This window comes from Pelophylax lessonae, assembly GCF_965119305.1.
Source record: "Pelophylax lessonae genome assembly, chromosome: 5".
In the NCBI taxonomy this organism is placed as follows: Eukaryota; Metazoa; Chordata; class Amphibia; order Anura; family Ranidae; genus Pelophylax; species Pelophylax lessonae.
The window spans coordinates 67,771,068-67,783,630 of NC_138772.1; the positions used below are offsets into that span (position 1 = coordinate 67,771,068).

The 12,563-nt window shown below is 45.4% G+C and overlaps 1 protein-coding gene across 1 annotated transcript in view; it reads left to right on the forward strand.

Moving 5' to 3' along the window:
* The window catches only part of LOC309556055 (macrophage mannose receptor 1-like), a 256,698-nt gene that overhangs the window by 211,528 nt on the left and 32,607 nt on the right, over positions 1 to 12,563 (forward strand). The window contains exons 24-26 of the mRNA XM_082258349.1: positions 4,910 to 5,145; positions 9,222 to 9,387; positions 11,804 to 11,953. Of these exons, the coding sequence (XP_082114475.1) occupies positions 4,910 to 5,145; positions 9,222 to 9,387; positions 11,804 to 11,953 (552 nt within the window). The remainder of the gene's footprint in view (positions 1 to 4,909; positions 5,146 to 9,221; positions 9,388 to 11,803; positions 11,954 to 12,563) is intronic.

The following is a 12,563-nucleotide window of genomic DNA, read 5'->3' on the forward strand; positions in this document are numbered from 1 at the left end:
AGAACATTATGCTGCCTGTAACATTGTTCAGCATGACTGGTTTGGTGGTGGTGAGAGTATGCAGCCAGTTCCTGGAGGATGAAGGAATTGATCCCAATAAATTGCCCCCAAGCTCGCCTGATCTAAATCCAATAGAACATCTCTGGGACATTTTGTTTCGGTCCATCTGACGCCGCCAGGTTGCACCTCAGTCTGTTCAGAAGCTCAATGATGCCCTGGTCCAGATCTGGGAGGAAATATCCCAGGACACCATCCGTCATCTCATTAGGAGCATGCCCCGACGTTGTCAGGCATGCATACAAGCACGTGGGGGCCATACAAACTGCCAAAGTACCATTTTAAGTTGCTGCAATGAGATTTCAGCAAAATGGATAGCCTGCTGCATAATTTGTTCACCTTGATTTTCGGGGTGTCTTTGAATTCAGCCCTGTGATAAAGATATCTAGCATGACATTCTTCCCCATTAAGATCTGATGTGTTTTCAAAGTGTTCCTTTCATTTTTTTGAGCAGTGTACTATAGTTACACTTGCGCTACACTCTCTTATGTACCTCCATTCTGCTGGCAAAAATAAAAATCCATACGTAAGGAGGGTTTCATTGTCTTCCTTTTGTAATACTAATAGCAGTGACAGTAGTTGAAGATTGTAATTATTAAAGTTTCACATTAATCCTATGTAAATCAATAAGAGAAATTTACTAAAACTGGAGCACACAGAATCTGATGCAGCTGTGCATAGTAACCAATCCGCTTCTAACTTCAGCTTGTTTCTGGAAGCTGATTGGTTTTTGTGCAGAGTTGCACCAGATGCTGTGTGCTTCAGTTTTATTAAATTCTCCCAAATATCCAATAAAGATTACGTTTCTCTTTTTTTTCCATATAGTTATACTGTCACCAGCACCCATAAAGGTTCATGCACACTCTATTGTTCAGATGCCTCTTCTCCTTACAGGGGAAAAGCAGCAGAAAAAATGCTGTAAAATGATTTATGCACGGTCGGCATTAATGCATTCTATTGGTCAGAAAGTAAATTTATTCTGGTCATTAAAAGGTATTAACGTTCAAACGCACATAAATGCATCTAGCGTTAACGCGTGTTTGTGTGCATTTGCACACTTTTTCAGGCCAAATTTTCCTCTTCATAATGCACAAGTGATGGGTTATTTTTTTTCTGTTCTAAACACCTGTAAACACCTATGAGTGCATGGACACATAGGCTAACATGGAGGAGCATTTAGAGGCAAAATAAAAAGTACATTGAACGCCTGTAAACAGGGGAGGACTGGGCCAGGGGGCAGGGGGGAAATTGCCCCCCGGGCTGCTCTGATGCCCCATAAAAAGGCTGCACCATTCTGCCATGGACATGCCTAAAGAATTCCTGGTGAAGGGAAGTAAAAAGTCCCCGCCCCTGACCTACGGAGTGTGGGATGAAGACAAGGACAGAGTGCCAGCCTCCCTCCCCCAGCATGGATGGTGTAAACTGTGTCTGAGCAGAGGCCGGTTCCATAACCCACTGGAGACTCTCCTCCCCCAGCCACCCCCGACCAGGCTTTCCCAGCTCTCTCCAACCAGCCTCCTCTGGCCAGGTCAGGAACCTAGATTTGGCTGGTGAGTAGAGAGTACCTGAGCTGAGCTTCCGCATGGAGTGGGGGTCAGGAGGAGGCCAGGAAGAGGGAGAGTGGGAGGGGGGCCGACTCGTTGAACCATGGGCCTCTGGTTTGTACTTGCCCCCTGGGCCGAAAGTTGCCAGTCAGCCCCTGCCTGTAAAACAGGCGTTTTGGAGCTGAAGTGTGCATGAGCCCGTAAGCAAAGCACTTACTGGATCCCAATAACTTTATACACATTTAGGTTATTAAAGTGGATCTCAAGTCCCCCCACCAAAAAATTAAGTCAAAAGCTATAAATACTGTAGCTGCTGACTTAGGACATTTACCCTTTCCAGGGATCCCGTAATGTCAGCACCCCAGCCCAACTTCCAGGTTACTTCGCTGTGGCAAAGTCACCAGGAAATGGGACTGGGTACCCAGGCATCCCAACCTGCAAAAACTCATTTCAGGAAGGTGGCAAACTCGTTTCAGGAAGGTGGCACTCCGCGCCTCAGCCGCGCCCTTCCCCACAACGCCCCCCCACCGGACTAATTTAACACAACTAGAGGATGATCAAATGAAATGGAATCAGTATACAGAGGTTTACATCTGAGAAAAAGGAACACTCTAACCACCATGACCACTTCAGTGATTTCAGTGCACTTGGCCAGCAATATTCACTATACATGGCATTTGTTAACGAACAATATCAGCTGTTATGACTTCAATCTGCATGGGGTTTGGACTTGAAAATGCTGATGCGGTATAATAGCCTTGACCTATGAGGACTGTTTATCAATAAGAGTACCATATACTATAAAAATATTTTAAAAATAGTAAAATGGGACTGCTCTAGTTGTTACCCCCCCCCCTTTTTTTCCTAATCCTATTTCTGTATAGGAGGAGGGTAGAGGAGGACAAATCGCACAGTCCAATCTTCTGCCGCTGCTCCCTGTATGGCTCATGTCACAGGCGGAATGGATTTCATATCACTCCGCCTATGACAGAGCTGGTGTAACGTTAAAAAACCCTAGCCCGTGAAAATTCCCTACCATTGTCAATTCCTGTGCACGTACATCATTCAACGGCTGAGCAGCTTCCCACTGCGCATGCTCACAGCTGCGGAGGGTAGGGAATTTTCACGGGTAGGGTTTTTTCACAGAACACTGGAACTATACAGGAAGCAGCGGCTGTGTCACTGACTCAGCAGACATCCGAAGTCTCCCGCGGCAGTCGGGAGATCGCACGTCACTTGCGGGTGTCCGTGAGCCACCAGCCAAAGGCAGGAGACTCCCGAAAATCGCGGGAGATTTGGGATGTCTGGGGTACCTGTCAAAACACAGGTACCCGCTCCCCCCTTCCCCCTGAAAGGTGCCAAATATGGCAGCAGTGGGTGGGAGGAAGCAAACAAGCATAGCTTTCCCTTTTGAGTGGAGCTCCGCTGTAAATGGTAACATTAACCTATCCACTTTCAGCCTCTCCTTTTATCTGCCCCTGACTCCAGATAACCCACTCCCGTGTGCTGGAGGCCCACTTCAACAGATGCATCCTCCTACTTCGGCAACGTTACGGAGATTCCACTTTTGCAGCTATAATCTGCAGTGTTAAGGAAAAATGAGCACAAAAAAAGCTGTAAAACATTTATTGAAAGTGTATCCCTGGCCGAAACTGTTTTTATTCCTTTTACGTTTTGGATAGAGTAGGGAAGAAAGGAATGTCTATTTTTTATTTTTTTGCTATCGGTGTCCTGTTGGGGAGATTTCTTTTCACTTTCAGACACAGAGGAAGTGAGGATATTTCTCCAAAGTAAGGGAAATCTCCTCTTAGATACTAGTAATTTGAACCGGTGTCCTATTGAAAGATTTCCTGTCTATTTTTATTTGCTGTTATGAGGGTATTTGGGTTTGGATTTCCTATCACTTCCTGTCCTGGTAAAAATGGCCACAATATATAGAGGAGGTAAATGGCCCTGATGGTGGCTCAGAGAGACTGACAGATGTGCTAACCCTCCTTAAACATATTTCCAAGCTTAAAGGATTTCTGCTTCGTTCATCAACGGACACAGCGCTCCATAAATCATAACTAGTGGGTTATATTGCCCCCTACAGAAGTAGGACTAGGCAGAACAAAAAACACCTGGCTATAACCCCTTCTCTGCTCTAGGTAATCAGTTTAATCTGTCTATTTAGGAGTAAGGACTTAAGCTCCTGGCTGGGATCTCTGGTCCTAGCAATTTTCTCCTTCCTTACATCTTTTTTGTTTTTCTCTTGGGAGATCTACAATCAACTGCCGGGCTGGGCGTCGAGCTGGATAATCTAGATTCAGTGTTCTCCCAGCCCAGCCAGTGAGCGCATGCAGACCACAGCTACACGCTAGGTCAGCCGCAACATAGCCTCACGGACAGAGGCTGGCCCACGAGTTAAACGTCTTGCATACGACCGGGCTTGGGTCCCTTGGCTGACAACTCCCCTACTTCATTGGCAAGGATTCTGTCTGGAGTGTTACCTGCACCATGGAAGGGAAAGTACAGACCCCACTCTCTCTTTTTGGCCTTTTTTTTGGGGTGGAGGCGGGTAAGCTCCAGGGACGGTCGGCTCTGCCTGCAGGTTCCCTCCTCCCATCCTTAAAAATTCCTCAGTGAGCTTGGCTTTCCCCACTCACTTTCCCCCCTGTCTGGACCTGAAGTTTGGTGGGGGTTCCAGAGTAGAGAATGCAGCAGAGACCCCTGAGGTCTCCTCCACTATCCCCCTTCTGTAAGGGTCCTGGGATAGTGTGTGCCCCGCCCTGGTAGTCTGAAGGGGTCCCATTGTAGGAGACCCCTAGGTGCATGCCCTACTGTTTGCAGTGTGGATATAGTGTCGGGAGGTCCCGGTGTAGAGTGCGCAGCAGAGTCTCCCCTAGTGCGTGTCCTAGCTTCGGGGGGTCCCCTTGCAGAGGGTGCAGCGTTGCAGAGGGTGCAGGGAAGATCCTGGCAGCATGCTTCATCGTCTGTAGCTGATAGTGGCCGTTTTCTGTTCTTTCTGGCTGGTCTCCGGTTGGCAGCCATGTTTGTGTAGCCTGGTGTTACGGGGGCCATTTTCCCTTAGTCAGGGAGATGCTGGATACTGTGAAACCTGAAAAAAAAATGTACCTATAAACTGTTATACAGAACATGCTCGATTAAAACTGCTGTGCTTGGCCCTAATAGATTAATACTTTTAATAGCAACTCAAAATTAATTTTGGGTGGAGTTGGACTTAAAATATGGTGCCAGCAGTAAGTGTGGACATTATATTTCCTAATTTGGTAGTGATTTGACTGATTTGATTATTTTCTCCTCTCCAGACCCTTCCCTGCCTGTTGTGACAACTGTGGCTCCACCATCAGACCAGTATGAGTTTGGTGACGCCAGCTACAAGTTTCAGAAAACAAAGATGAAGTGGGATGAGGCTCAGAGAATGTGTAAACAATCAGACTACGAGCTTACCAGCATTTTAGAGTCGTACACGGCTTCCTTTCTAAGAGTGCAACTACATAGATTTAAGGAACCTTTCTGGATTGGTCTTTACAGTAATAATAAGGTTAGTATTGAATGTTGTGACTATATACAGAAACTAGTGCAAAAGCAAAAATGTAAGATGCAGGAAGATGAACTGGTTCCATTTGGTCTCATTGGTAAATACTTCAGCCAAGAAAGCAAGCTGACAATACAGTGCAGTGGCCCAGGTTATATGAAGTACAGCAGAGCATACAGAACAGTGTTCAAGCATACATACTATACAGAGCAGTGTGTAAGGTACAACCAGGGCTGGCGCAAGACATTGTGCTGCCTGGGTCCAAGAATGAAATGCTGCCCCCCTCCCCACCAAAAAAAAATAAAAAATCATGCCCAACAAAAGGGCCCTCACATCCATTATTTTATATAACTACAACATTTAGAAAATATTATATATACTGTTATCTTTCGTAACTCACCACATGACCATTCCACCCAACACCCACTGTCTGTCCTCAGTCCTCCTTTCACTCCTGTGTCTGCCGTGCCCACCGCCCTAGAAGATTAGCCTGCCCTGCGTGAGATTGAATACTCTGGTGTCTGACGTCATTGCGCACAGCACGAACACTGTGAGGGACATTACCTGGAGGAGACACTCCGCCTCCTCAGACTCATCACTATGGGCTGCAGTACAAGATGGAAAAATGCTGCCCATAAGGCGCTGCAAACTAATGACACACAAAACTGTTAAAAAAAAAACTTTGGGAGTCAATTTGCCGCCCCTCTCAAAGTGCTGCCTGAGTCCATGGTAGGGCTGGCCCTGGGTACAACACAGTATATCACTAAAATTTGAAATAAGAGTGTGAATTATATACAATTTGCCCCTGCAGTGCTGCCAGGTTCCCTCCTCTCCTCTCCCACCAGCTGCTGCGGGGAATGTTTCAGGATGGAGAACGGGGGAAGGAGCCAGTAAAAATTTAATTTCCCGACCCCTTCCTTTTCTGAATGAACATAGTGAGGGATCTGTACAAATTGCTCCTGTTTTCATTCTTAACCTGAGCATAGTAAACTATGTTTACTATCCTTCAGTTTGTAAATGAACAGGAAGCCGCTCAGCACAGAGCACTTCCCATTTGTTCACTGTCCAATGCAGCTGAGGCTCTGCTGATATACACGCATGAGTTTTTGTGCTCTGTTGTGTACAACCTAATGCAATAGGCTACTTACACCAATGTATGAGACATGGGGGAACAGTGGCGTAGCGTGGGGGGTGCAGGGGGGGGGGGCGGCCACACCGGGCGCAACATCTGGGGGGGCGCATCCACAGTGTCTGTCTGTCTGACTCTGACATACACAGTTCACACACTGTCTGCGGCTGCCGCCATCCTTAGGCTGGGAGATGTCCAGCGTGGCCGCCCTATGGCTAAAAATGGTGGGTCAGGGCGGGGCTGGACTGTGCCTCACCTGTCCATTGGTGAAGGGTGGGGAGGCGTTGCAAGCCAAGCCCCACTTATGCCGCCTCTCCTCTGCTCAGTCAGTTTAGCAGCGAGTGTGTCAGCAGCCTGGCGCTGTCACAGAGTGGGTTTTTTTTTTATCACCTGATTAGAGCCAGAGGTTCTAATAGGCTTAAAAAAAGAGTGGACCCGGGGCGCAGAGCAGTGCGCCCTGAGCCCACCCATTGTGTGACAATAGCGAATGAAAATTAGCTATTGTCACACGGATCCTCCTCCTGGCCAATCCAAGACCCGCCTTATGATTGGCCAAAAGGCGAACGCATGCCATTGGCCGAGGAGGAGGTGGGAGGACTCAAGAAGATGCGGGGAACTGAGGAGAAGCTGCAGCTGCAGCTAAGTCTCTCTGCATTGAAGGGGGCACGCTGGTCATTCTGCATTGAAAGGGGGCACGCTGGTCATTCTGCATTGAAAGGGGGCACGCTGGTCTCTCTGCATTGAAAGGGAGCACGCTGGTCACTCTGCATTGAAAGGGGGCACGCTGGTCATTCAAACTTGTATTTAGATGCATTTTACTTTAATTACATCAGTATTTTCATAAAAAAACAATACATGTGCTTAGGGGGTAAGGGTTTCTTTAACTAAACTAGTGGAAGAGACTTGAGTGCTAAAATCCCGCGGGTTAGGGGGCGCAAATTACTTGCCTTGCCCCGGGTGCTGACAACCCACGCTACGCCACTGTGGGGGAGAATTGTCTTTTTGCTGGGAAGGAGATTACAGCCTAAGGAAAGGGGGCCGCTTGCCCCCTTAGACCATCCTAAGGGTGTCAGGACCTCAGGTGAGTGACCTGCGGGCCTACTTTCCTGGAAGCTGCAGAAAGCTGACTGAGGGGCTGTTGTCTGAGGATCTAGTCTGGTATCACAGGGAGAAGGTATTGCATGGATGTTGGAAGGAGGCAACTAACTTTCCAAGGACATTTGTAAGTTCAGACTGGCAAGAGAGATCCTAGAGACTGACTGATGGAATCTGAGGACACATGGAGGATGGAGGGACTGACTGATGGTGGCTCAGGAGGGACTAAAAGATACAATGACACATAGAGGGACTAACTGACAGGGTCTGAAGACAAGACACATGGAGGCTGGAAGGACTGACTGATGGGGTCTGAAGATACAATGACACATGGATGGACTGACTACTAGGGTCTCAATATATATATTGTGAGGGATTAGCTCGGTGGCGGGTGTGGATGACCCCTTGGGGGGGTTCGTTACACAGGGAGATAGCCGAGAAGTGGTTGCAAACAACAGTGTATGGTTTTATCCTTGCAATTTTCTTCACACGAGTGCAAGCGTCAAAACATCAAAAATAAAAATAAAACACAAAATAAATCCTTGCCACTGTGGGCGGCTACCTTCACACACAGGAACCTACCTAAGGAGTCTGTCCCCAACCTACTCTTGGGCAGACTTGGCTGATTATACAGCAGACCATCAATAGTCCATTTATTTTCTCTTCACACAGAAAATGTCTCTTTGTTTTTCTCTTCACATAGAAAACAATCCAAGACCTCACCTTGAGAAGTCTTCAGTCTTTTTACCCTCCTCAGCGCACATCGCTTCAGGAGGCATTCCTCTCCTATACTCACACAGCTTCAGGAGGCATACATCTGACTGCTCTCCTATCCCCAGCTCACACAGCTTCAGGAGGCAGCCATCAATAGACTTCCTCTGGACAACTTATAGAGGCCTCAATCTCCTCATTCTGAATAGCTGAAGGTTTTTCAACTTCCTTAAACCTTCCTGGCTACCTTTGCAGCCGACACCCTATAGTAATCGGTGAATTGTCTAATCTAAACCAAGCAGAAGTGTATCTCCCATCTGTGACAACACTCACAGATTTACCTGACTTCCTGTCACAATATATATATATATATATATATATATATATATATATATATATATAAGTAAAAAGGTGTGTACATCTAATAATAATCACATGTATACACTAACAGCGCTATATGATAATATGAACATCATATAGTCCAAATATGACATATTCATAGTAAAATGGTGTGTAGAAAAGTCCAGCCAACTACAGCATCACTGGCAGAAGTGTCCCAAAGTGGTATGTCCAAATAGTTCATATATATTGTCATGCACCTCCACCACACCGGCGTGCCCCCCAAGAAGTGCCCACGTACCTCAAGGGGGATAAAACGCCAGTAAACATATACCGAGTGGTAAGGCTTCAAATCCCATAACGACTCCGGAACTCCACAGAGATGGTAGCTGGATTACTCTCACAATTATCATGTGACATGCAAATGAAATAATGCACTCATAGTGTGAATCCGTAAACACACTGACATTTATTGTAAATAAAAGCCCCAAAATAATTGCACTCACAAAGATAAAATAATTGCAAGCTCATCAAGATTCCCAATCCGGGCTACCTGCAAGCCGTCACCGTGCCTGGCCGTGGGGTAATTGCTGGGAAAAGGAACACTGGGCAACTTTCTAGCAGTTTCTATGGGAGTAGCATTAAAAATCTGTAAGGGTACACAAAAAAAATCTGAGAACCTATTTACATTGCAATATGTAGGTTAAGGGAAAAACAAATACAGCAAAAACATGTTTGCCTGCCCCCTGTGATTGGTACATTGAAGGTATCAGAATCCAGAATAACGCTGTTACTTTAATTGTTTCAGACAGACAATCAGTACAAATGGTCTGATGGCTGGAAACTCCGTTACACCCAATGGGCTTCTGAAGAACCAAAGGAAAAGAGTGGTTGTGTTTATATCGACGTGGACAGCCAGTGGAAGACGGCGTCCTGTGATGAGAGTTATGCTTCAATTTGCAAGCAGACCAGCGGTGAGTTGTATTTGATTGTAGGAATGCACTTTTTTAATGTTCCTTCTTATTTCAGTACTGCATGCTTGAACCTGCCACTGCCTTCCTTGCTTTTAGCCCCTGTAACAAATACAAATGTGTTCATAGTAATGTAAAATTGTATAAAAATAAGAGAAAGGATATTGATATAACAAATCCAAAAAGTGTACTAGTACACAGTACATATGGCTCTTCTAGGAAAAGTGCAAAGTCCCTTGGTCCATTGGATTTTTAATCTGTATCTGTAGAGCATCAACAGGGTAGAGGAATGGATGAGGGCAACTGGATGGATGGATGAACACAAGGGGTCGAGACTGGAACCTCTGCAGCTCATGCAGAAGATCTGGGTAGGATCACCTCAATGTTTGAAGAAAACGAATAGCAGGGCACTGAGGTCAGTATCAAATAAAAAACATTTTATTAAAATAAGCAGCACACTTACATAAGTTAGCATGAAACAGCATGGATAGGGAACACCGGGGACCAAACAGCTGTAATCAGCCAAAATGGCAGGAAGGAGATGAACATGGGAGGGGAAAGGAGGGAGAAAGCTGAGCTGCTGCTCAACAGGGTAGTGGTAGAGCTAACCTTTCTCCCTCCTTCCCCTCCCATGTTCCTCCCCTTCCTGCCATTTTGGTTTTTAAGTCCAGCACTTCCTTTCCCTGTCCATGCATTTGAAGAAGAGGGCAAGTCCCTGGAAACGTGTCATACACACCCCCTCTCCCGACATACACCAGGCATTTTGACAGCTGTCATCCTTGTGTACAGCCCATAATGCCGCTGCTATTATCCATACTTTGAGCTGACTAACATCACTGTCATCCTCGTTCTCTGTTAACCCAGTGATGCCTACAGCCTCACACTGATTACAGCTGCTTGGTCCTTGGTATTCCCTATCCATGCTCTTTCATGTTAACTCAATGTAAGTGTGTTGCTTATTTTAATAAAATGTTTTTTATTTGATACTGACCTCAGCGCCCTGCTATTCGTTTTCTTCCACATTGAGGATATTATTATAATACTTGCATATGAAAGATACAATACTGATGTGCATTGGTCTCCAAACTTACTAAACAAAGGGCCAGTTTATTGTCCTTCAGACTTTAGGGGGGGGCGACTATGGGCATTGGGAGTAGAAATTGTTCTGGCATCAGTGGGAGTAATAGTGCCCCATCAGTGATGTAAGTACAAGAAATAGTGCTCTATCGTTGATGTCAGTGGCAGAAACAGTGCCCCATTATTGGTGTCATTGGGAAAAATAGCTGTACTTTTCAGTAAGCCAACATTTTTGTAGTAAAAATCCTTTTTTATTATTGGTCTTATGTAATATTCTAGTTTTCTGAGATACTAAATGTTGGGTTTTCACTAGCTGTAAGTCATAATCATCAACATTTAAAGAAAGAAATGCCTGAAATGCAGTAGATCACTCTGTGTGTAATGAATCTATATATGAGTTTCACTTTTTGAATTGAATTACTGAAATAAATTAACTTTTTGATGATATTCTAATTTTTTGCACCAAAAAATAGTGCACCATCATTGGTGTCAGTGGGAGAAATAATGCCCCATTGTTGGTGTCAGTTTGAGGAATGTTTCCCCATTGTTGGTGTCAGTAGTAGGTATTATGCCCCATTGTTGTCAGTGGAAGGAATAGTGTCTTGTATCAGTAGGAGAAAAAGTACCCTAAGGGCCAGATAAAGGCAAGCAAAGGGTCACATCCGGCCCCCGGGTATCAGTTTGGAGACCACTGCTGAGGTGTATTACATTCTTGGGAGTTTCAGATGGGTGCTGACACCCATTGTACATGCTAAACCACATGCTGTCTGTGTTCAGAGCTGTGCACCTGATCCTACTTGCATGTAAAACTTCGACATGCAGCTGCGTCCATGGAGCTGGTGGTAGATGCAGAAAACAGCTGCACAGCACATAGAACGGGTATCAGTGCCTGCCTAAATCAGCCCTATAATTTGCAAATGAAAGGTATACAAATTATTGACACAAAAAATACACTTCCTGTTTTAGTTCTGTGTGTTAAGCTGACCATACACGGGTATAATTTAGTTGGAAAAAATTAAGTTTGGGAACATTCGTTCTATTTTCTAATAGTGGGGTAAAACCAACAATCATTTTGGACTGTAGTGGCAAAACAAAAGGAAGGAGCAGGATGGAGATTGTTTCTTGAACAAACAAAATTCTAGGTGAGTATGTGGTTTTTATTTGGGAAATGCCTTTCATTCCAAAACTGTTAAGTCTCCGATGCCATGATGGAATGTACTGAAGAGATTTTTCGTACGCATGTTTGTACAAAAATCTACCAGCGTATAGCCAGCTTTAGGCTTTAAACAATGTGGCAGAAGAATTTTATTGATCATGAAAACTTCTCTTTTTACGTTTTCAGTTCTAGCTCCCACCGCACCACCTGAAAAGCCTGGAAAATGCCCAGACTCATTGTCCAGAGATTGGATTCCTTTCCGCAGCCATTGCTATATTCTGAAAACTTCAAGACAAGTCAGCTGGGGTGACGCATCCAAAGAATGCCTTGTGAAGGGTGAGCACAATACAACAGTGTAAAGGCTCGTTAACATGTGTGGCTATACTGCCACAGTGGATTGTGTTTTAGAGGGCATTTGACAGGCAGCAAGGTGGTGGTATGTCGCCTTCAAAATGCTGAAGCACCATGCTGCAGGGTGGTCGAGGCATGGCCCCATTCACTGCCCCCCCCACCACCAAGCATAACGGCCTACATCTTGTCAGTATTTCCAGCAACTCTCTTCTCGGGCACTGAAGAGCCTCTTTTTATGTGAATCTGTAGAAAATCGGTGGGAAAAACTAGCCAATCAATTCCTCAGATCCACCACACTTCAACATTGTAACAGTTTCATAGGGAAGATAGCAGACTTGACCCAAATAACTGAAGAACATAAGTCAGCACAGATAAAGACGTTATGTCTTCTGTAGGCACCTGCCTACATATTTTTTACCATCATGAGGATGCAAAGCTGTTGCGTGCATCCCCTGCTGGCATTACATTCATTTCATTTCTATTGGGACATGCAGCTGCACAGGCACAGCTACCATGTCCTAATAATGACATTCATGGACCTGCATGCACCCACATGACATATTGTGAGATTGTGTCCATGCAGTTGCAAGTCTTA